Genomic DNA, 23812 nt, shown 5'->3' with positions numbered 1-23812 from the left:
CTCCTGCCTGAGACATCCCCACACGCTCCCTCGACGCCCGCGTCCCTCACACTCACACCCGCAGCTCTGTTTTTGACCGCTCGCCGGGCCCTGCATCCTCCACCCCCAGAGCGCCCATATCGCATCGCGAAGGTCCACAACACCGTTCACGGCATATTTTTACGACATTGGTCACGCGGTGAGGCTGTCTTCGGCGTGGGCGCACTATGAGCGCGCCCGAACAGACCAGACGGAGCACCTCGAGAACAGCTGCCGGCCCCAGCGAGGACGTCGCGCACACTCAAAGTACGTTGTCACCTCTTCTATCCCGACCCCGATGCGCTTTCTCGGCTTCCTCAAGCGCGGCACTGCGCCTGGGGTCGCCGCTGGAGAGACTGTCGATCTTTGCGTCAACAACCGAGGCGACGACAGCGTCGCGAACCTGCCTCTCTCACCACGTCTACTACCCACGCCGTCCGAACCTGCACCAGATCTAACAGCCCCTCCCAGGTCCAACTTCGACCCTCACCACAGAGCTACCTGACCCCACCTCCACCACCTCTCCCTCCAACCACTCTGCGCCAGCGCAGATACCCACACCAGCTGACCAAGACCCCACCGCGATCGCTGCTGCGATGCTGTCCACCATGGCAGCTCCGACCACAGTGCTCACCGAGTCGCTACCTACAGAACAAGCTCCTAATGGCTTCGATGATGTTGCCGACAACGGCTCCAGCAGCTTGAGCGAGCTCGGAGACGCATCGGACGATCAGTCAGAGTCAACACCACGGCCAGCCGCAGTAGCCGATATGGACGAAGATGATTCAGAGGCCGAGACCGAGCGACTGGACAACACGCCTCGAAAGTTCGCGCGCACAGCGACCGAGACGTCATTACTCTCTGAGCCCATCCACACAAGAACACCGAGCAAGCTCGCGCATTCCAAGACCATCGAGCACGACGAATCCGCCCCGCCTACACCATCTGCAATTACAGACGATGTCACCATGGGCGAAGCACCTACAACTGAAAACCCTCTGCATTCTCTTTCGCTGATCGCAGCATCAGAGGCGGCAAATCTCGAACACGTGGGCATAAAAAGAAAGCGTAGCAGTGCCGAGGGAAGCCCAGTGGACGAGCGCGAAGAGGAACCAGTACGGAAACGAAGCGTAAACGCGAAGGGTTCGGCGCTCGATGGCCTGGCTGATGCCGCAGCAGATAGGCAGGGGCAGATGGACGCCGACGAAGAGCTCGAGAACGCCGAAGAGCACCTGTCGGCACTGGCTCGCGAGGAGCTAGAGCTCGAGGAGCGACAGGCCAACATTGCCGCGCAGACTGTCAGCGAAATGGCCACCGTCGCGAAGCATACAAAACCAAGAAAAGGCGGCAGAAGAGGGAAACGGAAGACGGAAGACGCTAGCTATGCCTACGCCGAGCCGTTTGCAGCTGCTGAAGCCCACGAGGCTGAAGCTGAGGGCGAACATGACGATGAAGACAGCGCCGTGCTCGATGAGGAGGTCACCAAGAAGAAGCAGGCGATCGATGAGCTTGCAAAGATAGAGAAGAAGTTCAAGCTTTTCCGAGAGAAGTAAGCAATTCACTCAGGGCATGATCAGAAGGATCAGCTACTAACAGTTACCAGGCTATGCGACGAGCAAATAGCGCAACTCGAACGAGAGCTCGACATGCTCAAGCAGCCAAATTGCGTCCACCCAGAGTACGTTGCTATGATCAAATGCGTGGACGATCGACGCGCCGACAAGATCGCATACGAGACGAGGCTTTTGGAATACAAACAGAAAAATCTCGAGATAATCACAGCAGCAGAGCGCCATCAGATGCACAGCCAGTACTTCCAGACTGTGCGCCACATCCGCGAGGACATTCTCGGAGAGTGCAACCAGCGGGTATTCGAACTACAACGTGGACGACGTCAGCTTGGCTGCGATGAGACTGAGTACATGGCGCGATTACCTGAGAAGCGATCCGACCAGATCCGACACCAAACAGCATACAACCTCGAGGTCTCCATTCTTTCCGGTGTCGCCAAGTACGTTGGGTTCCCAGCCGCCCCAGATATCAGCGCTGCGCGACCAACCGAGATCGATGAGGATCTTCGAGCAATGAAGGTAAGTGGCTGAACGCATCTGCTAGAGAACTAGCAGCTGATTCGGCGCGTTAGATTGCAACGCGTGCTCCAGTGCCGCCCCCATCGTTCCGTACCTACAACAGAACGACAACAGCGGACGAGGCAGCTGCAGAAGAACAATTCTTAGAAAGCACGCCATGGGCCAACCCACGACATCCTTCACATCAAGAGAGTCGGTACCCTCCAGGGCCGTCACGAGTACCTAGCTACCAGACACCAGCTGGTCAGCGTCGAATGGTCGACCTCTCAGCTCCCAACGGATCTGCCTCCACCATCGAAGCGAACTCCAATCCTCCGTCGTCGAATGCTCACAACGCCAACGGTCTGCTAGGCGAAGCAGAATCACCGGTCCTACACATGAAACGCGCACCGGTCGACCACATCACATACGCCGAGACACCTGGCTCAGATCCTCGCAACAACATGGGTGTTCTCAGTAGGGAAACGTACGGGATGATGTCGAGTCCCGCGGCACAGCACATGGAGATACCCCACGAGCAGGTTGGGCTACGTTGGGTTGGCAGCATGCGACCCATGAACGCAGAGCCAAACACCGCGCCAGGACCGCCAGGTGCAGCCCGACCAGATGCGGCGCGAGCACCTCTCCCACAACGCAGTGGTCTCGGCACGATCAGCGTTGGCAGCGGCTTATTCGGACGGTGACCCGAATAAGCCCCACTGAACCATTGTTCTCATATCTGTTTTACTATCTGTTGCGTCATACCAGCAAAGTTTCATTGGGCGGCGTTTTCCTTGCGTTAGACTTGGGGGTTTTGCATCCATAGCGGGCTGGCCAGGTAACATAAGCATGACATGATGGGAGGTATAATCCCTTTGGCGTTACCTCGCAGGCAGGCAGGCAGGCAGTCCTTATCTCCGCTTCCATGTTTTACCTCCCATGGAGGCTATGTCCATGTCCCCTTTTATTTCCGTTATGTTCGAGTTCATACTTAGACTCTTGGTGAGCGGGCTGTGCAATGAGTGGGTATGGTTTTAGGGAATGACAGAGATGATACCTTTTGAGAGTCGCCTTGAGCGTAATCAATGATATTCTATGCATCAGAGTTGGACATCTTGCGTGCATGTGATGTCTTTGCGTTTGTGATCATCGATGTGTCGGTCCGTGTCTGTCGCCGCCGGTGTTGAAGAGCGGACTCGGGAAGGCTTCAAATGACTTTGAAATGTTCACTTTTCAAGACAGAAACAACATTGTTCGTCTCTTTCTCTTTTCGTGTATAGCTTGAGGCACGGCTTGGATACTGCTCCATCCTGTAGACCATGTGTTTTGATCACTCCTTGTTGAGAACAACCATCGTACAAGTCTGAACTTTTCTTAATCAATGATGCATGGTCCACTCATGCATTTGTGTTCTTCACCACACACCTCACGTCATTTTACCTCACCCTGGAGATATACATCAGACAGCCCTGTACGTCTTTTGACAACTCTCGATTACATCCAACGTATGCCTAGAAAGTGAGCATTCCCCATCGCACGGTAGAGCATGTCTTTTGGTCGGCGTTCTGGTGTTCCAAAGGCATAGAATGTTGCAGTGTTTAGGGCGATGAGTTCATTTGATGCGAGAAAGCGCGAAGGAGCAGGAGACCTCATGTAAGCGGTGTTCAGATCTTTTGGCGGCCGAGAGACGAAGGTCATTCATCGTTCGCGATCCCGTTTTGGTGAATTCAGAACTCAGAAAAGTGTGAGGGGAGAAGAGTTCGGTTGTAGAAAACGAAAACGACGGCTTTATATATTTCCAAACACGCGGAGTCTTACTCATCGAAGATGGCAATCTTCTTTTGAGACGCCAGGCATACACATACTCTGATGTCGCGATATTTATGGACCCGGCGGTGCGTCTTGCACACGTCCATGGGAACAGTCACTTTTGACTTTTGAGAAAGAGGAAGCGAGACATGACATACTTCGGCACGCGTTTTGCTCTTACAGAACATGACTCTAGTGATAAGAATATCGTAAAGTCAGGCGCGGGCTTGTACATTTGACATCCTTCTTAGCCCCATCGTCATTGCGGTAAATGGTTTTGGAAAATTGTCGCCCATGTGGACGATATCTGGCTTTTTGGAAATGAGAACTGGATGCTGGGTTGTGTTGGGAAAGATACAGCGATATGATGTCTTATATACTGTTCTGGGAAGCGTTGATCGAGAGGTAGTTGGCTACCAGGCCGTGTCAGAGCATGTCCGTCGGCTTAGTCGTCAGGATTTGACTGATCGATATGCGTATCTCGAATCGACAAAGACCTGATGTGATTTTGCTACCACGGGTCGTCCACTATGCTGTGGGATGGATGCGGTGCAATAGCGGATCAAACTCGTATTGAAAACTCTACCACGACGCGAAGAGGTAACTAAAGTGAGTCAAGGCGCTTGATCGTCGTGATCACGTTGCGATATGGCCACGAGGCACATGCGTCAAAGTGGAGATCCCATGCGACAGCCTGGAGAGCTCCAGCGGCAACCTGCATGTGTCGGTTCGTAGTAGTTTTGTCAAATTAGGTTTCGGATATGCAGTGATAAATGCGTGACCGGAGATGCGGCTCGCAGTGAAGTGTCGTGAGGCTCACGTGTCATCGATTACATACATCCCTTTCTGAGATATGCCATCTTCGCGGAAGGGAAACAATGCTAATACACGACAGCATCGGTATGTTGATGTCTTCTTCTGACCCGAGAGAAAGTTTGATAGAAGGAAAAGAGAACAGTAGGAAGCCTGTTTCTACGTCATCGTGAAATGCATCAGCCACATGAGAGGATGGGCTTTCGGCACATGACTTCGGTATACGCTCGAAACTACCGGCGTAGCTCGAGCTTTGTCGATCGTGAAGAACGGCTGCTTGCGATTTTGCTCGCCAAACACGTGAAGATAGTCACCACTAGGACAAGTGGGAACCCAGAGTCGAGGCGAGACGGCCAGCGTTACTGAAGAGGTTGGTAGTCTTGGTATCGTCTTGGAGTCGTCTTGATGGGGAGTCTCTTTTTGCCGGTGGTAGGAGTAAGTACATATATGGTGTAGAGGCAGCTGAACGTTGAAGTTTTGATCCCTAAGCGCGGTCACATATAGACATGGAGTCTCGAAAAAAGGTGGCCTATGAGGGCTGCAAGACCAAAGGGGTTGAAAAATCAATTGGATGACTCTCGATTAGGAAGTACCAATGGTAGCTCCTTGCAGCGTGGTCGATAATGCCCTTGCATATAGAAACGGCTTTGGCTAGTCACCCGAGAGTAGTGGTCGTTTTCGTCAAGCCCACGTTGTGATCGTCGGCCCCTGGCAGATGCCGATGCGTGATGCCGGTGACTGACCGTTTGGTACAGGCAACCGAGAGATCGACCCGCGTGGATCCGAGGGTGGTAAACGAAGACCACGCGAGTGAATTACCTATGTTTGCGTAAAGGCAATTGCCGATGCCTGCCTTGGCCGCATGTCGTCACGCGTGGCTCTGGAGATACAAAGTTTGGTTACCGAAACGTTGGCTCGTTGCAGAGGGCGCGGCCCGAAAGTGACAGCTGGAGCTGACTTGCGGCTGAGCAGAGTGGGGACTCAGCTTGTATGACCTTCTCGATAGTAGGTTGCCTGAGTGTCATAGAGGGTGGGATCTGTAAGGATTGTTCTCCTGAATTTGCAGCACTCGATGGTTTCGCTGGTCTTTGCTACGTGGAGATCGTCGACCTCGCGTAACTGGACGACGACACGTGCACGGAAGATGCCATCTGCTAACGCGTTAGTCAATCGTAAGGGTGCCACTGCGCTGGATCGTGAAGAAACCTTTGGACGTGCAGTCGGAATGCTTGCGTCTAGTATACGCAATCCGAAGATTTGCGCCATAATGGCTGGAACAGAAAAGCAAAACCGCAGGGTTCCGCGCTCGTGATCTGGGGATTTCGACTTCGGACCGACAACGAACCAGCGAAACCTGAAGCGCGCCACACATCATTCGCAAAGTATCGTGATCCTGAGGGATGCGCACGCATGTTTTGCTTGAATCGAGGAAGACGCTGCGAGTCAAATCTCATGCCATCGTTAAATTGCCCCACTGATACCGACTCGGATAGTGACGATTCTCACGAAGAAAGGGGACATTGGACGCGATAGCGACGGAGTTTCACGCAATCGCATGGGTCTGTTTCGAGCGTGCATCAGGTATACCTTGTAGGGCTGAGGTATCAGCCGGGATACGTTTTGCAGCCATGTCATGGAACGTCGACGAATTCGAGAACTTTTCCCGTGGCAATGTTGTTGAGTAACACTGGTGCACAAAATTTCTCACACCAATCAATGACCGCAAGAGACATGATGCTTCGGGCGCGGCTGAAAGATTTCGGGGGTATAGCTCCTAGATCATTTCGATTTTTCCGGATGCTCGACATGATTGAGTGCTTCGCTTCTTAGCTCAGAGACGGCGAGATTGGAACCGTACCAGGAAGTTGCTGATGCTCAACAAAACGGCTGGGTCTTCAAGGCTACCACAGACCTTGGGTATGCTAAAGAATACGTGCCACACCTTGCTGCGACACAGTGGTTTGGAACGTTAGCCGAAGAAATGGCCGTTTCCAGGCCGTCAAGTTCCTGCACTCCGCAGTCTCTCCCGTCAGTGACACTCAGACCAGCGTCCAAATGACATGTGAACAAAAGCGGCACGTTCGTATGCAGCTCTGATGATGAGTAGTAAGACGAATATCGTGAAACACATGGAAAGGCTGTATTCCTGCCTCGCGTATCGCGAATACCGCATCGGTCTCCACAAGTCGATCGTCGACGTTGTGAGAGTCAGTGAACATGATCTTCGAAAAGCAAATGGGCCCCATGTGATTTTTCTGAGCCGCGAAGAGTGCAGCGGTAGCGGTCGAAGCTCGGCGGCGGTTGAGCGGACGCGAGGTGGAGCAAACGGCATGCACGCGTTAGTGGCGTACGTACGCCAAGCTGTTTACCTGTGCGCAAAATCGCTCGTCTGTGGCGTTGCGGAACGAACCACCATCTTTGGTCAACCTTCCGGGCTCTCGAAGGCTTCAACACACGCGGAAGCAAACACGCTATGGCAGGGTATGCAATTGAATGGCAATAATCGGAGAATTCTCACATGAGTTTCGTATGTTCTATGCTAACCAGGCAGATAGATAAGGTTGCCGGTAGCCAGGGTGCATACGAAGGACGTGTCTCCTTTCCTGGACCTCATGAGCTACCTGCATATTAGGCGAAGTCCACTTAGCGTCGACAAACCACTGTTCCTGAAAAGTATAACCTCCGTCGTTGGTAGCGTCTGCCCTGCGAAGCGTCAGCAAGGGCCCACTTCGCCTGGTCTGGGGCAACACCTCCATTCGCCCTGGGTTTCAGCCGACCCATTGGTTGTATTCAATAATCATGGAATCTAGTGCAAGTCCTTCCGTGCATGTGCCAGGGATCATCTCTACGGCGAGACATACACCTCTGGTACGGAAGATGCATGACCCTCGAAGAGCAGCACTAGAGGCGGTCCAGCCCCACTGTATACCTCAATCTGCACTTGCCGTCCCCCATGCCCAATGGTTAAATGTACCTGCAGTTATTCCCTTCCCTTATGGTCTCATATAGAGCAGGCCCCGGAAACTAAGCGACCGGGCCTGGCATTCTTGACAGCTCTTGATGTTCTCCGACCTCCCACGGAGTTTATAGTAAGGGTCTGAACCGGTCCATCGCAGTCTTTTCCATTCCGCCTCACACTTCCTGGCCGTTCGATCGTACACGAAGGTCGTGTGCGAGTACGAAGAAGGATGAGGCCCCTTCATTTGCTTTTCCCATTGCTGGCATGGGTACAGCTGGTAGTCGCTCAGGAATCGGCTCTACTGGCAGTGATCGAGCAACTTCCTCAATGCGCGGTATGTTCAAACGAAGTAATATCCCCAGCATTTATTGACGGTTTTCCAGCAAGTGTGTCTTGCCACTGCAGTTGCCCAATCGCCAGTACAGCATACAGATCAGGCCTCCGTATGTGCAGATGTCAAACTGCAAGGCGAAGTAGAGGCATGTGTAATGAAGTCGTGCACACTGAGACAGAGTTTGAGTGAGTGCTCCAGGCTATGTCAGCATGCTTACTGTTGCTGATTGCGATTCTTAGCAACCAAAAATGTTACCACAACAAGTTGTCACGCTCCGACCCGCTACTCCGGCGATTCAATTCGTGTATCCAACTTGATTCTTTCGATCGTCACCGCCGTTTGTGCGCTCTCCAGGATCATATACAAAGCTGTTTTCTCCGTCGGTGAACTCGGCTACGACGACTACAGTGTTTTGGCCGCACTAATAGCTGGTGTTCCATCTGTGGTCATCATCGATAGAGCTATTGTTCCAAACGGTCTGGGACGAGATGTATGGACCGTCAGCTTCCAACAAATCACCGACTTCGTCAGATATCTTTATGCTCTGGAAGTCCTCTACTTCATTCAGGTCGCGCTTCTGAAGCTTACGCTGTTATTCTTCTTCCTGCGAATATTTCCGAAACCCAGCATCAGGCGACTACTATGGGCAACCATTGCCTTCAACTGCCTCAACGGTCTTGCCTTCACGTTGGTGGCTATCTTCCAATGCCGACCGATCTCTTTCTACTGGACCAAATGGGATGGAGAAGGATCCGGCCAATGTATCGACATCAACGGGCTAGCCTGGACAAATGCCATCATCAGCATTGTGTTGGATATATGGATGCTCGCTTTGCCCTTGTATGAGGTATTCCACCTGCAGCTCTCCTGGCGCAAGAAGCTTAGCGTCGCTGTTATGTTCTGCGTCGGTACATTGTAAGTTCCGCTTCCAACGATCTACAGACGATAACCACTGACTCAAACCTCAGTGTGACCATCATATCAATCCTTCGTCTATCTTCTCTCGTAAACTTCGCGGCCTCATCCAATCCAACATGGGATCAAGCGGATGTTATCAATTGGTCTAACATCGAGATCAATGTCGGCATTATCTGCGCCTGCCTGCCTGCGCTACGCGTCATACTCGTACATTTGTTCCCCAAGATCCTCGGCACAACGAAAGCCACCGAACGACCTTACTACGCATACGGTAGCCAAAGTCATGGCATGAAGAAGGGCGGCAGTGCGCTGGCCAGTGGTCCAGGACGATCGGCCGTCTCGAACGGCGCGCGAGACCCAAACGCTATCACATACACCAAGACTTTCGAAATACGGCATGCAGATCATGATGAGCAATCACTTGTGCAAATGGAGATGGACCAGTTTGGACCCCACAAGCCGAAAAATACGAGTAGCAGCACTAGTATTTCGAGTTTCTAGAGACCACTTATTAAAGATACCCTAATTCCTTTCTCAACGCTCGGCAGTGGCTCTTCGTACACACACCGAACGTGGTATATGCCACATGTCGACATTGTTATTTTGCAACTATGTCAGTAGATGCGGTCTCAGTGTTGTAACGACCATTATATATTTCAGATACCGTACTTCTTCAGATCCTCTGCAGAGTCGGAGTAGTGGACCGTGAACTCCTCGCCCTCCTTGACATCTCGAACGGTCTTGAACACCATCTGCTCCAGCTGCTGATCCCAATGCCTCCTGACGTTTGAGTGGCTTTCGTGATTGAACATGGAACCAGTCAAAAGAACCATTCCAATTGGACCAAATGAAGCCTCGCCTTTGAATGAATTAGAGTTCACGCAACCCATGAGTGTATCTAGGAGCCGGTTGTGGGCGTTGTCTCCTCTCTCCTTCGTGAACCGCATTTCGTTAGGTCGCGCGTTATGCAAGAGCAAGATAGCTTCCAGGGCCTCCTTGGGTAAGAGGAGGAAGATCAGCGGCACAAAATCGGGGTGTGGCATAATCAGGACGGGTGACTCCTGCAGAACGATCTCGCCAGCTTTGATGTCGCGGGTTGCAACGACACCGCGGCCTTTGCTTTCGATGGAGACTATCTTGTAAGGCGCTCCAGTCGGTGATCGCATGAAAGCGCTAGGGTTCTCGCCGCCGGCTGCGTACTCCTCCCACGCGCGACTGATGCTCCGATATGTGGCTCGTTTCATTTCTTCTGATGGAATTAACATCTCATCAAGTTTGCCACGCAGCTTGGACGGCATGGGTCGTTTTTGATGTGTCTGTAACATCTCATTTGGTGCGGGGGCGTCTGTGAAGCATTGGTCCAATATATCTCTCTTAGGACCCGTAAGGCGGTATGGCTCCAGGGCTTCTGAGTCGCCCATATTGATCGTAAGAAGATTGAGTTGATTAGAAGATAGGCTCTCACAGAGGCGTTGGCCCACGACTATGTACCGGGTACGCAGTGTTTATTGGGAAAGACGATATTTGGCATCCATGGATCGCTGCGCGTCCATCCCTGTGGCTCGGCCCAAGTGGGGTTAGTTCCTTGGCGCAGGATCTTGTACAAAGGAGTCGCATCCATGGATCCTTTTGTTCATCAAAGTGGTCGCAATACTCTCTAACGACGCTTCCGTTAGCAGTAGACAGTGAATCTTTGTTTCCCTAGCTGTGATTGCATGCTTGTAACCCGCAACCACAATCATCAAAGACACGCCCCTCGCGGTGTCTACAGACAGAAAGAATAATTTCCATTGGGGAAGAAGAATTACGACATCTGGGATGACTTCATGCTCAACGACCGGTGCAGATTTCATGACCATCCAACGGGGCCCTGTTGGAGGGATGTCTGATCAAAGCCCAGCGAAAGTCGCTATCGCAAGAAGAGGGGGACACACTGACGTTCAGATCTACCATAGAGGTGGTAGATAGGGTGGGTAATTGCATGGCTGAACTGTGAGCTTTGCACAGTCTGCGTAAACAGCGCCGGGTCTCTCGTGAAGCTAGAGCGGATGTTCACAACCTTACAAAATCAACGAATGATTGCGATCCTAAGGTTACGCAGCGATGGTAAAAGTTTGGAACCCTTTCTTCCGCTCAACTACTTCCATCAACCGCCTTCACCAGCTCTCCAAACATGGCGCTAAAGGTGTGATAATAGTCATCAGCACTGTCCGTCAAGAATATCCAATCCGCCGTGTTCTCAACCTGCTGCACCATAAATTCCAGCACCTCTCCTGTCAGATTCGGCAAAGAGTGTAATATGACGGCCAGCTTCGAACGCCGGATCTTGTGTGCTTGCAAGGGAACCATGACATCTCTATCAAGCCACTTATCGAACGTCTCTTCAAAGACGACGGTGAGATCCGTGAGGTTGAGGTAGGATTCTTGGAGCACTGTGGGCGAGGTGAGGATGGACGTGGGTATCAGACCGGGGTTGTGAGCCACGAAGCGGTCGCTGAAAGCGGTGTTGTTCTTGATTGCCTGGTTTGCCGTCTTCAAGTATGCGTAGGCGTCTTCATCGTAAGTACTTGGTGTCTCGTCTAGGAAAATTCCGTCAACGCGCATCTTCGTGATGTTGGTTACTTTGGGCCAGCGCGCGTAGGTGTCAATTTCTGCTAATAGGCTTTCGATAGGCTTGTCTGCGTAGTCTGTTGCGACGTAGCCCAATGTGCGGATGTTTGGGTAGGCTCGTAATTTGGGAACTTCGTCGAGGTACACTTGATCGGGGAGTGACCCCATGCAAGGGCCGGAGCAGGGGTTGATGATGACATTGAAGTCTACGTTTCTATGCGCTTTCGCGCTGGCTCTTGGTCAGTATTATACACTCTAGCAAAGAACGGTCTACGTACGCGGCGTATAGCGGATCCCAGGCGCCTGCACTTGGGTACACGTAAAGGGGAAGAAGTATGGACATGTTTGCGAGACGTCTTCAACAAGGACTTTGGAGAAGAAAGCAGTCCAAGGTGGAGGGATCCTAGGACATCAAGCCGGGCTTCTAGAACTCAGAGTGTCGTGCGTCAGAACGCGCTGGCCCGGTCGGCACAGATTGTACCTTACAGCGGGCATGATCCTGTTCGCAATCAGACTTTATTCTATATGAAGACTGTTACGCGTCGTGGGCAGTTTGCGCAGTTCAGGCACTCCATTCGGCCCAAAGGCACTCGCTTATGGTAGATTGGCTGGAAGAAGTGAACAACCATATTGTCGACCAGGATTACGAATAACCGGGGATATGAAAGCGATAAAAACGATAAGCTACTCAAAAGCATCCAGGGAATCGACCATGTTGTAAATGCTTTCCTATGATTCCATGATGCAAATCTAGAGTTCAGCCACATATATCTTTAGCGATCGTGTATGGGTGATCGGGGAGTAGTTGAGTAGAATAGAGAAACTCAAATACTCATGACGCCAGGGATGGCAGGAGTGCGTGTCGTATTTCACTTTCCTGCATACAGGTAATCAAAACGTAGTAAAGAAGCAGTCTCTCAGACCATGATACTTGGGCCTTGATGTCCCTCAAAAGATTCCTTACATTGGCAAGACCAGAGCTCTTGTTGCAATTACGGAGATGTCGTGATAATCTTCTCTTAGAGCCAGATCAAAAATTCTCCCGACAGAGGTGTCCTGACGTTAAAGGCTAGATCCTAGATACCGAATGTTCGGTCGTTGTTGTTGTTTTGTTCATGGCTACTACTTCCACAACTCGTGGCAAGATTGTTCTGCGGAGCCGCTCAGTCCTGCGCCTGCCTTCAGGGAGGAAGCGGAAGCGGAAGCGGAAGTGGAAGTCTCAGGGCATTTTGACTTCAGGTTTGAATGCAAGCTGCAGCACGGTGTTCATACAAAAGTATGGCTACTCGTGAATGAAATACATAGCCAGAATACGTTCACAAGGCGTGCGCCAGGTCACAGGTACTGTCGAACTCTCTCCCACCGAGGCCGCTGCTTGCGCGGTAGTGGTTTCCGTCGGGAATGGTTTGTAATGCAGGAGTTACTGCGGTACTCGGGTTAGTCGCCTTCCTGTTGCGATGGTTGTAGAGGTAAGGTTGGGCGAATCGGAGTGGTGGGGTTTCCGCGTTGGCATCAGCCTCGCCCGCCGTAGTCGCCTATCTTCGGCTTGCTTCACGCCTTGCGCCCTTCCTCTCAACATGCCGCCGCAATGCCGCCACCGCGTTTATATCCCCTCGCTCGCCACTGCAGTACGTGGTCCCGTCCACAGACTGTGCGATTGACCTCACCTCCAGCCAGCAAAGACCCTGAACGCGCCTAATCGAGCCTTCACCGCACCCCCCGTCCACCCCGCGTTGCACCCCCTGCGCCAGCTACACCCGTCACGGCCATACTCAGCCATGTCGGAGCTCTCCCAGTACACTGCTAAGAGCAGCAAAAGCACAACCAATGGCACAAGCCACAATGGCAATGCCTGGGGCGGCGAGCACAACCCAGCAGCCTTTGACTTCCGCTCCGATGTGCACACCACACCGACCATGTCGATGCTGAAAGCCATCCAGGAGTGCACCCTGCTCGACGACGTCACCATGGAAGACCCGACCACACTGTCGCTCGAGCGATTCGTCGCCGATCTCAGCGGGAAGGAGGAGGCACTCCTGGTGCTCTCCGGCACCATGGGCAACCAGGTGGCATTCCGAGCACACCTTACCACCCCTCCACACGCCGTCATCGTCGATCGACGTGGCCATATCATCAACTACGAGGCGGGCGGTGTAGCAACACTGAGCCAGGCCATGGTGCAACCGCTCGATGCGAAGAACGGGACATACCTCACACTGGAAGATATCCAAAAGTACGCTGTCATCTCCGATGACGTCCACGCCTGCCCTACACGCCTCATATCGCTCGAAAACACGCTCAATGGCGCCATTATGCCTCTGTCCGAGGTTAAGCGCATATCAGCTTGGGCGCGCGAGCACGACATCATAATGCACTTGGACGGTGCGCGTCTGTGGGAAGCTGTAGCTGCAGGTGCCGGTTCTCTCAAAGACTACTGCGCCGAGTTCGATAGCATAAGCCTGTGCATAAGCAAGGGCCTCGGCGCGCCGATTGGTAGCATCCTCGTTGGTACAAAGGAGTTCATCAAGCGGAGCCGCTGGATCCGCAAGTCCATTGGTGGAGGTTTGCGGCAAGCCGGTGTTGTTGCGGCTCCCATGCGCGTTGCCATTGAGGAGACATTCCTCGGTGGCAAGCTCACCCAATCTCACGAGAACGCGAAGAAGATTGCGGGCATTTGGACAGATCTTGGAGGCAAGCTGCAATACCCCGTAGACACCAATATGGTTTGGCTAGATCTGGACGCGCATCATGTTGACATCAACAACTTTATCGAGCTAGCGGAGAAGTACGGCGTAAGGGTGCGCGGTGGTCGATTTGTTGTGCATTACCAGATTGGCGAGGAAGCGATCGAGGCGCTGCGAAAGGTATTCACCGAAGTGTTGACTGGTAAGGAATCGGCAGGGAAGAAAGCCGAAGCCCCGCATGACCCCGAAGACCTCAAGATGAAGGGAAAGGGCGTGGAGTAGATGCAGCAGCCACAGCATGAGATTAGTCGGTAAATGAATAAACCTTGGAACGAATCAAACCAGTGCGCTCAGCCACGCAGCCACATGAATCTTCAGTACCTGCATGTCTAGCGTGGTAGCCTCTGTCATGTTCCGAATTCGCCGGGACATCGGAATCCACCAGAGCTTCCAAGACCTCGCTATTACGTTAAACTTTCAACTTTAGGCCAAAGACGCTGTCCACCGCTACCCGACGTCAGAGCGAACTCGTCATCGAACCCTCAAACACGACATTGCCAAGATGGAGGCCGAAGAATACTACATGAGACTGCTCTGGACGGCGCGGCGGCGCTGGGTATTCGCACTTTACTCCTCGGACTTGCTCTGATTATGTACAAACCTGCACGCGTCGTCACCTCTGGGCAAAGCTTTCTACGACAGACGTCACTTTTGGCAAAAAGAGCTGCTGGACCTTCTGTACATAGACCTACGGCCCGCAGACCTGGCAACTCACATAACTTTTTCGTCTCCACACCACGCCAATTCCACACGACGACAGCAAACATGGTACCACCGATTGCACAAAACCGAACACTCCTGTCCAATCATCCGGATAAAGTCCGCATGCTTGTGCTTGAGACTGATGAGACACATCCCGATACGCAAAAAGAGACAGGATCCTTTGGAGTGGTTTTGGGCCAGCTTCTCAAGAAAGCCGGAGACGCGCACAAGCCCAGTCTAGGTATCGAGACTGCCATGCAATATGTGGTCGAACCGGAAGGTGGCGCCATACCAAAGTTGGAGGAGATTGGTGACGATGTCCATGCTATTCTTATCACGGGTAGCTGCTGGGACGCGCACGGTAACGACCCTTGGATCCTCAAGCTCATGCAGTTCATCAAAGGTATGTGTCCCAGATTAGTCTTGAGTTGAGGGAAAACGCAGTAGCTAAACACAGAACAGACGTGTGGCAACATCGCCCCGATATCCGCTTCACAGGAATTTGTTTCGGACATCAAATCCTTTGCAGGACTCTCGGCGCAACCGTCAAACCCCAGAAGGACGGTGAATGGGAACTTTCCCATCAACCCATCCAATTGTCTGAACTTGGCCGCAACCTCTTCAATCTGCCCAAGACGGAGTCCAAGATCCATCTTCACCAAATGCATCTCGACCACGTCGTCAATCCTCCGTCTACTGAGACAACCGATCTGATACCTAAGGACACCACGGTACATGTCTGGGGTACCAGCGAGCATACAGGTGTGCAGGGCGTGTATATTCACAAGAGGCTGTTCACTACACAAGGCCATATGGAGTTTGATGAGGCTCTTGTGAAGAGGCAGTTAGAGATGAGGGTTGAGAGTGGGAGTGTCAGCAAAAAGGATGCGAACGAAGCCGCAGAGAGAGCAGATTGGATGCACGATGGACTTCTCGTTGCGCAGGCAGTTTTGAGGTTCTTCCACGGTGACGACGACATATACACGTAGGAACCATCATCGGGCTAGGTTCCACGCGAGTCCTCTACGACCTTACGAGAAAGAGCATGTTATCGGCGTTAAGCGAACTGGAAACTTCAAAAAATCATGGGATTAGGAGCAGGTGGTATGTACTCAATACTGTTATAGATGTTTGTCCAGTGTTAAGAGCGTACTTTGCGTCGTTGTAGTGACGTACGCCGCTTCGGCTTTGAAGCGTTGAGTAGGACCGTCCGCAACCTCTCAGATGGCAGAACGCACCAATCGAATGAAGTAATTCACGACCACACAGGGCCTCGTTGCAAAAGCTTGTCTCAACCTCGACCGAAGTCGATCCTGTTAGAGCAGGCTAAACATCGGGTGGGTGATGGCCTTCGGCATTAAAACGCCCGATGGCGCGCGGATAAGAGGTTCCGATATCTTATACCCGGATGCGACCCGGTCACCAACCCACCTGCCTCTTTCAAGGCGTCTGCAAGTGCGTCATCGCTCCACAGAGGCGTACCGTAGGGACAGAGATACAGCAGCAACGCCTTGATACCCCAGCTGTCTACATCGGGTTCCATTCGATACTCGGACCCTGCACAATGGTCGGTCAACATCGGCCGGCTGCTCCCCGGCGTGCATACAGCACTTCGTTCACACGCATCCAAACCCTGGAATTAAGAATGTTGCGGAGCGAGATTCAACGGGGCACGGCATGCTCTCCACGTCCCGGCGCTAGCGTCATGTTCGGCAGGCGACCAGACGGATTAAGGGTGGGCTCATCCCCATGACCTGGGTCGATAATCTTCCAGCCTCGCCTTCCCTAGACCTCGAAACAATTCCCACGCCACTCTGCACTGGCAGCTTCTTGGGGCATCTGCTAGCGTTAACATACCACTCATACTCACACCGCCCCTCATGCTAAGGTCATAACAGCATCGCCATGGCCACCCCCAAAGATACAGCAAGCGACGATAACCTGGATGTTGCTAGTGACAAAGAGAGAAGGAGCCAGGAGGTGGATATCGAAAAAGATGGACTGCAAGACGACCTGGAACGACAGGCCTCCGAGCCTCCCTACTCCGTCTTCAGCAAAGGCATGAAGACATGGATTATCTTCTTGGTGTCTATTTCAGCTCTGATATCGCCGTTTGGCGCGTCCATGTTCCTTCCGGCGCTTAATGTGCTCTCCGACGTCCTGGATATCACTCCTACGCAGGTCAATATTTCAATTACAACGTACATGGTATGTCTAAAATTTTCTTCCTCACATTCAACGAGATAGGGAACGCTTTTGTTACCCTGAAGGCCTCCCACAACCCAGCTACCGCTGACGCTGTACACTCAGTCGATGATCTTGACCATAACTGACAATTATAGATCGCACAAGCTATTGCTCCCGCTTTCCTTGGGACCCTATCGGACAACAGCGGGCGAAGGTTGACCTTCATCATATGCTTCATCATCTATAGCATCGGCAACATTGGCCTCGCACTCCAAACAAACTACATCGCCCTTCTCATCCTGCGCATGGTACAAGCTGTTGGTGGCACGGCTGCTATTGCGTTGACAATGGCGGTTGTCGCGGATATCTCCACGTCGGCTGAGCGAGGCACCTACATGGGTTACGCACAAGCCGGTGTATTGATGGGTCCTGCTTTCGGTCCGACGATAGGCGGTCTGCTGGCGCAGTACCTGGGCTGGCGATCCATCTTCTGGTTTCTTGCCATCTTCTCCGGCGTGCTGCTTGTGTTATTCGTGTTCTTGTTTCCTGAGACTTGCCGGAAAGTCGTTGGCAATGGCTCTATCCCTCCTCAGGGTGTCAACCGCTCAGTCATCAGTTGCATACAAGCTCGCAAGCTTGCAAAGCTGTCACCTGACGAGGTCACCCCCAAGCCCGAGAAGAAAAAGGTCGCCTGGCCAAACCCGCTTGCGACGTTCCGAATTCTAGCCGAGAAGGAGTCTGGGATTCTTTTACTCTATAATGGCCTCTTCTTCACTGGTATGATGGTCACTGTCTCCGCGATCCCAGAGCTATTCTATGCCGCATATGGCCTCAACGAATTGCATGTCGGCCTTTGCTACATCTCTAACGGCGTAGCTTCCCTTATCGCCTCGCTCACCATGGGTCGAGTTGTCGACTGGAACTTCCGCCGCTATGCCAAAGCTGTTGGTATGACCATCTCCAAGGGCAAACAACAAGACCTCAGCAACTTCCCTATCGAGCGTGTTCGCCTGCAGATCTTGATTCCGTGCCACATCATTGGCATGTTTGGACTCATCATCTTCGGATGGACTCTCAAATTCAGAACACACATTGCGGGTCCTGAAGTCGCTCTGTTCATCATGGGCTTTGGTGTCACTGGTGCTTTCAATATCACCAATGGCTTGCTTATCGACCTGCATCGCGATAAGCCCGCAGCTGCAACTGCTGCAGTCAACTTTGCCAGGTGTCTCATGAGTGCTGGCGGTACTGCCGCGATTATTCCCATGTGTCATGCTATGAACCCGGGGTGGGCCTTTACATTCATAGGGTTTATCATGGCGGTATTACTAATTGTTGTATTTTGGGTCATGAAGGACGGAATGAAATGGAGACAGGAGTTGGCGGAGAAGAGGAGGCTCAAAAGCGAGGAACAAGAGAAAAAGGCAAAACAGGAGGAGAATGCATCGTAACATGACTAATGTAATTTATCAATCTTCTCCTTGATGTTCCTCTTAAAATGCAATACGGCTGGATGATCACGAGAGTGGTCGATGAACAATTCTGGTTATTCATCGACCACTCCTGTAATCATCCAGCCGTATCGCATTTTAGCTACATTGCCATACTTTTCCCTTCCAGAATCTCGCATGAATTCGTCCCACGCTGCCAGAAAGTCTTGCTTGTTCACCTTCTCCAACATGTAGTCTGCTTTCGCTTGCATCAATGGATCTACCTCGAATACTATTTTACATCGTGGATTTATCTCGTCACTGTCTGGAAGCATACCACCCCTGCGAAAGCCCAGTTTCATGTAGTATAATTTTAACGCATGCACTTGCGCAACGTCAGCGGTTTGCGGTCTTCGCGTGTTACTGCCAATGAGGTGGGCATCACCCGCCAGAGAGCTGGGTCCATCGACTCGAGACAGTGGTTTCGTTCTTTAGTCATCTCACTGTCTGCTTTATTGCCGGAAATCAAGCGTCGATCTCGCCGCGCAAGGCCAGGTCACAAGGGATCAATGACGAAAGGGAAACCGAGCTTCTTTGCTATCGAAATACCGAGGACTACTCGTCCTGGGCCTGGGATCTGACTGGGCGCGAAGTCGTTGTCTTAACTGTTATTGATTAAGATTGCAAAACCCATATACCTGCAAATTTCAGATTGTTAGATTAAACAGTTGGAAATCTCCGGCTCGTGTTGGAAAGGCGTGAAGCCAAGACGGGCGTTCTCTTCACGCGCACATAATTCTAACAGTCTTTGTCGAATAACGTGAAGAGAATGGTCACTTGAAGGTCTGTTTGACCTGAACGTTGCTGGCAGTGCGACTCATCCTCATCAAAACCATTCATTTCAACTGTCATCTCATCATCTCAAACCGTCCTCAAAACTTTCACCCCCGTCATCTCAGCAATATCATATATCGCGTCAACTACCCGATCAACGTCCATGCTCTTGAGCGGTATCCGATGTGCACCTTCCCATTCCACCAATGTCACCGTACAGTCTTCACAATACTCGTGTAGTAGTTTCCGATGAAGGTGTAGTCCTGGATCCGCCATGCCGTGAACATGTAGTGTAGGTTTATGCAGTGTAGCCTCCTCGTCCACCTCTCTGCAGAATTGAAACCCTTCCGATATGTTACCCGCACTCACAAGAGCCTCGCTCTTCATAAGCTCAGGGTTCAGATTGCTCAGAGGCGCCCGGCCAGCCAGTAGTATCCCGAACCTCCACCTTATGCCTGAGATGCCTGTGATACCGGTAGCGATCTTCGTGCCTTCTTTGCGCGCCTGTGTCTCCCTCGCTTGTTGTTCGAGAAGTAGGCTTGCGGATAGCTTCGCCCCTTGACTGAAGCCCATCAAGCCTACCCACTCGCCCGTGCCGCCTTCCCGATCGTCATCCTCCATTGCTGTGCGCATCGCGTATCCGATCTCTTCAATACATGTGTCCGCATCGATCTCAGGGTGTTCGGGAAGCCATCGCAGCCAGCGTCGGAAAGGCGCGTAGTCGCTGTACACGCCGATGATGTCTGAGTGCGGATCGCAGAAAAAAGGGCCGTCGGCCCATACGAGGCGGAAGGAGTGTTGAAGGTGGCGGATGAGAGATCGCGATTGCGCTTTGAATATAGCGGCGTTGACGCCGCCGCCGTGCAGACAGAGGATTCGAGGGAGAGATCTCGTGTCGGGCTTCGTTGGCGGTATTTTGAAAACTGGCTGTGAGTATGTTGAGGGCATGTTCGCTGTTATCTGTTCTTTTTGCTTGACGTGTTCGCATTCAATCGATAATCGGCCGAGCCGGAGCCTTGAAGTAGTAATGGTTAGAGATTAGTACCGTGAACTGATCAAAATCTAAACGTGGGGGCGAGCAGGTCATGCTCCAACAAGGCTGACACCCAGATAAAGCAGTTTTGGCGGCATGCGACTGACTTGCCGTGCTTAGGGGTCGGAGTCCGAAGCGTGGTTGAAGACGTCCTACCGCTGCCCCTGCATACAGTCATGCTACTAGATGTGAGACACATATGGTGTGCAGTGCTCTCCAGAGCCTGTAGATGTCCAGACTAGAGTTTCTTCCCAAGAATTGATGATCTATGATGAGAAAAAAAGTGTTGCGGTGAGGTGGAATGGGCAGCGACGGGCGGGGAACCGTATCGGAACAACAACGCGCTAGACGCTCATCATGGAATTCGCGATCGATCTTGCTCCATGTGAACGCATCAATTACACATTTCTGGTGCCTATGCTCACTTATCGGACTGATCGCTTTTCTCGTGTAGAGCATCCTTCGAATGAGCGTTGCCGAAGGCATAACAGTAACGTTCTCCATCTGACTTGACCAGCAGAGTGTAACTGCAGTGAGGTACCAAAACGCGCTACCAGTGTTTGGAAAACGTCTTGAAACAACGTTTTGCTTTTTCGAACAGAATAGAACCCAACCCATAAAAGTAGTAAGGTTATGTTGGGCCTATCAACGACACAAGGTAAGGTCAAACAAGCCAAGAGTTGTCTAGAGTTGTGGGCAGAATGAAAGAAGTTTAAGATTCGAGAAGACTACCGAACAGTCCCCTTTTCGATCCAACGCTCTACTTGCACCGACGATGATAACCACGACATCGATCAAGGTGTGTACAGAACCGGTACCCCCTTGGCATATCTGCTTGCGTAACTGCCATCATCATTATTGCCTCCCAGATTCGCCTTTCGCGTGTCTGGCTGCAAGATCCCTGGTATTCCGTGGGTTTGACCACCTGTTCAGATTCCCCTGGTGCTCCTAATATTTACATTCCCTTCGTTTCGTCGAGCTCGCGTGTTCAAATCCTTACTTAAATGAGGTGGTTGCAACTCTCTAAGCTGCCGTCTTGGGGGCACCTGCGGCGTGCTGGGAGAGGAAATCGGGATCGTTCTCGAACTCTTCCTTGACCTGCGGGTTGTTAGCGTCTATACACACGCGAAGTTGCTCATGATGATAGACTTACGATATCAAGACCGCCTACTAGCTCACCATCCGCCCACAGTTGTGGGAAAGTTGGCCAGTCGGCGAACTCCTTCAGTCCTTGGCGAACCTCGTCGTCGGCCAAGATGTTGAAGAAGCCGTACCTTATACCCTTCTCGCGCAGAATCGCCACTGTCTGCCGACTGAAGCCACACTGCGGCGAGCTTGGTGTGCCCTTCATGAACAGCATAACTGGCGCTGCCTTGACCAATTCGCCTAGCCTCCTGTGTAGTTCATCCTTGTTTGTCTGTTGTTCGCCTTCTCGGTGCTCGCCCGCGCTGTAGTCGGGTGCGGTCTTGGGGTCCTGGGAGCCAGGCGCGTACCCAGCGAGGTTCTTGCCTGTACTATCCCCGTTCTCCTGTGGTCGTGTGACGGTTTGCGCGGGTGGTAGACTCGAGGATTGGCCGCTGCCGGCGCCAGCGTACTTTTCGACTGCGGCTCGTACTTTGGATGCATCTGAGCCCGACACTGTCTCCAGGGTCTTGCCATCTTTCTGTAGAACTATGTATGGGACCGCTGTGACGTCGTATTGCTCGGAGACCTCGGGCAGCTCTTCGGCGTTGAGGGAGAGGAACTTTATCGGCGCATCGGCGGGGTATGTGCTGGCGAGCGTCTTCAGGATGACGCCCATCTGCTCGCATGGCTTGGCCCATGGCGCGTGGAAGTAGATGATGGCGAGGGTGGAAGGTGGGAGCGCGGATACGGTCGACTGGAAAGCCGACTCGTCGGGCATCTCCTGCATGGTAGCCATGATGCTAATCGTATGTCGAGGGAGGGGCGGTCAATCGAGTGTAGCGGACGTGTAGTTGCCTGGCTGGTCTATGGACGTAGTTCGTCGGGGTTGTGGGGTGTATGCGGCAAGAGTGCTGGTAAGAAGTCTGGAATGATGGTATGATCTGATTAATATTTAGTTGCCGCCCGAAGCAAAGCGCCTATGAAATCACGTCAGAGGCCGAATTGCGGAATCACCCCGCCATGGCCTGCTTCTCCGTTATCAGATCGGCGAAACGTGTCTCCGGCGCCGTTGATCCCGGGAACTTTTTTGTTAGCCAAGATTTCGGCACCCGCAACCAACCCAGATAACAACGACAAGATGCTGAAGACGGTGTACGTAAAGACGACTATCGCTTCTGCGTGCTTGAGCGACTCTAACATGACACTCTAGCAAACCCAAGAATGCCCGCGCCAAGCGCGCAATGGCAAAGCGCGAGCCGCAACAGAACGAGAACCCCAAGACGACGCTCTTCGTCTCTGGCCAGAAGACGTCGCAGATCCTCAAGCTCGCCGTCGCCGACCTTTGCACAATCAAGCGACCCTTCATCGAGCGCTTCACCAAGAAGAACGACATCCACCCCTTCGACGATGCGACTTCGCTCGAGTTCTTCTCCCAGAAGAACGACACCTCGCTCCTCGTCCTCTCTCTGCACTCAAAGAAGCGACCACACTGCTTGACACTGGCAAGAACATTCTCATACAAGATGCTGGACATGCTGGAGCTGTACATCAACGCAGAGACTTTCCGGACGCTGCAGCAATTCAAGAACAAGAAGCCTTCCATCGGCCTCAAGCCACTAATCAGCTTCCACGGCACCGTCTTCGAGGACCCCAACCAAACCAAATACACACTAGCCAAGAGCCTGTTCATCGACCTGTTCAAGGGCCAAGACGCAACCGAAGTCGACGTCGAAGGCCTCCAATACCTCATCTCCGTCTCCGCCGAAGAACCCACCGACGCGCTCCCCAACCCGCAAATAAAACTCCGCTTCTACCTTCTCCGCACCAAGCGCTCAGGCCAAAAGCTACCGCGCATCGAAATCGAGGAGATGGGCCCGCGCATGGACTTTACCCTCGGCCGCGAAATGTTCCCTGACCCGGATATGATGAAGCAGGCGCTGAAGAAGCCCAAGGGTGCTGAGCCGCGCACCAAGAAGAACTTCGACACTGATATGATGGGTGACAAGGTGGCCAAGGTGCATCTTGGCAAGCAAGACTTTGGCAACCTGCAGACGAGGAAGATGAAGGGTCTCAAGCGAGGAAGGAACGAGGACGACGAGGAGGTTGGTGTCGAGGACACGGCGAGTGAAGCCGAGGAGGAGGAGAAGACGCCCAAGAAGGCCAGAGTATGAAATGGAACAAGACATGAGATGTAACTGCATGGGCGGCGTTAAGGGTGCCTCTGGCG

General features: G+C 52.5%; 10 protein-coding genes across 10 annotated transcripts; 6 read left to right on the top strand and 4 right to left on the bottom strand.

Annotated features, from left to right (window-relative positions):
• Positions 1 to 206: 206 nt before the first annotated feature.
• Positions 207 to 2791, top strand: J4E79_006901 (uncharacterized protein; the record flags this gene model as incomplete). Its single annotated transcript, XM_049355769.1, has 4 exons — positions 207 to 285; positions 490 to 1567; positions 1622 to 2108; positions 2162 to 2791. The coding sequence occupies 4 exons, from the start codon at positions 207 to 209 to the stop codon at positions 2789 to 2791; spliced, it is 2274 nt and encodes a 757-aa protein (XP_049209798.1).
• Positions 2792 to 7897: 5106 nt separating this feature from the next.
• Positions 7898 to 9421, top strand: J4E79_006900 (uncharacterized protein; the record flags this gene model as incomplete). The annotated part of the gene is made up of 4 exons (XM_049355768.1): positions 7898 to 8002; positions 8052 to 8187; positions 8242 to 8917; positions 8971 to 9421. 4 exons carry the CDS (start codon positions 7898 to 7900, stop codon positions 9419 to 9421), a joined length of 1368 nt encoding a protein of 455 aa, XP_049209797.1.
• Positions 9422 to 9576: 155 nt separating this feature from the next.
• J4E79_006899 (uncharacterized protein) lies at positions 9577 to 10341 on the bottom strand (the record flags this gene model as incomplete). Its single annotated transcript, XM_049355767.1, has 1 exon — positions 9577 to 10341. The coding sequence occupies one exon, from the start codon at positions 10339 to 10341 to the stop codon at positions 9577 to 9579; it is 765 nt and encodes a 254-aa protein (XP_049209796.1).
• A 712-nt stretch (positions 10342 to 11053) lies between these two features.
• On the bottom strand, positions 11054 to 11873 carry J4E79_006898 (uncharacterized protein; the record flags this gene model as incomplete). Its single annotated transcript, XM_049355766.1, has 2 exons — positions 11054 to 11759; positions 11809 to 11873. 2 exons carry the CDS (start codon positions 11871 to 11873, stop codon positions 11054 to 11056), a joined length of 771 nt encoding a protein of 256 aa, XP_049209795.1.
• A 1245-nt stretch (positions 11874 to 13118) lies between these two features.
• On the top strand, positions 13119 to 14496 carry J4E79_006897 (uncharacterized protein; the record flags this gene model as incomplete). The annotated part of the gene is made up of 2 exons (XM_049355765.1): positions 13119 to 13158; positions 13208 to 14496. The coding sequence occupies 2 exons, from the start codon at positions 13119 to 13121 to the stop codon at positions 14494 to 14496; spliced, it is 1329 nt and encodes a 442-aa protein (XP_049209794.1).
• Positions 14497 to 15039: 543 nt separating this feature from the next.
• On the top strand, positions 15040 to 15965 carry J4E79_006896 (uncharacterized protein; the record flags this gene model as incomplete). Its single annotated transcript, XM_049355764.1, has 2 exons — positions 15040 to 15379; positions 15439 to 15965. 2 exons carry the CDS (start codon positions 15040 to 15042, stop codon positions 15963 to 15965), a joined length of 867 nt encoding a protein of 288 aa, XP_049209793.1.
• A 916-nt stretch (positions 15966 to 16881) lies between these two features.
• J4E79_006895 (uncharacterized protein) lies at positions 16882 to 18614 on the top strand (the record flags this gene model as incomplete). Its single annotated transcript, XM_049355763.1, has 2 exons — positions 16882 to 17184; positions 17319 to 18614. The coding sequence occupies 2 exons, from the start codon at positions 16882 to 16884 to the stop codon at positions 18612 to 18614; spliced, it is 1599 nt and encodes a 532-aa protein (XP_049209792.1).
• Positions 18615 to 19514: 900 nt separating this feature from the next.
• On the bottom strand, positions 19515 to 20375 carry J4E79_006894 (uncharacterized protein; the record flags this gene model as incomplete). Its single annotated transcript, XM_049355762.1, has 1 exon — positions 19515 to 20375. One exon carries the CDS (start codon positions 20373 to 20375, stop codon positions 19515 to 19517), a length of 861 nt encoding a protein of 286 aa, XP_049209791.1.
• A 1108-nt stretch (positions 20376 to 21483) lies between these two features.
• J4E79_006893 (uncharacterized protein) lies at positions 21484 to 22381 on the bottom strand (the record flags this gene model as incomplete). The annotated part of the gene is made up of 2 exons (XM_049355761.1): positions 21484 to 21558; positions 21614 to 22381. 2 exons carry the CDS (start codon positions 22379 to 22381, stop codon positions 21484 to 21486), a joined length of 843 nt encoding a protein of 280 aa, XP_049209790.1.
• Positions 22382 to 22723: 342 nt separating this feature from the next.
• J4E79_006892 (uncharacterized protein) lies at positions 22724 to 23756 on the top strand (the record flags this gene model as incomplete). The annotated part of the gene is made up of 2 exons (XM_049355760.1): positions 22724 to 22737; positions 22796 to 23756. The coding sequence occupies 2 exons, from the start codon at positions 22724 to 22726 to the stop codon at positions 23754 to 23756; spliced, it is 975 nt and encodes a 324-aa protein (XP_049209789.1).
• Positions 23757 to 23812: the final 56 nt, after the last annotated feature.

Source organism: Alternaria viburni (assembly GCF_023758015.1).
Source record: "Alternaria viburni strain BMP 2772 chromosome Unknown scaffold_14, whole genome shotgun sequence".
Classification (NCBI taxonomy): domain Eukaryota; kingdom Fungi; phylum Ascomycota; class Dothideomycetes; order Pleosporales; family Pleosporaceae; genus Alternaria; species Alternaria viburni.
The sequence above is the reverse complement of the archived record's forward strand: the minus strand, read 5'-3'. Positions and strand labels throughout refer to the sequence as shown.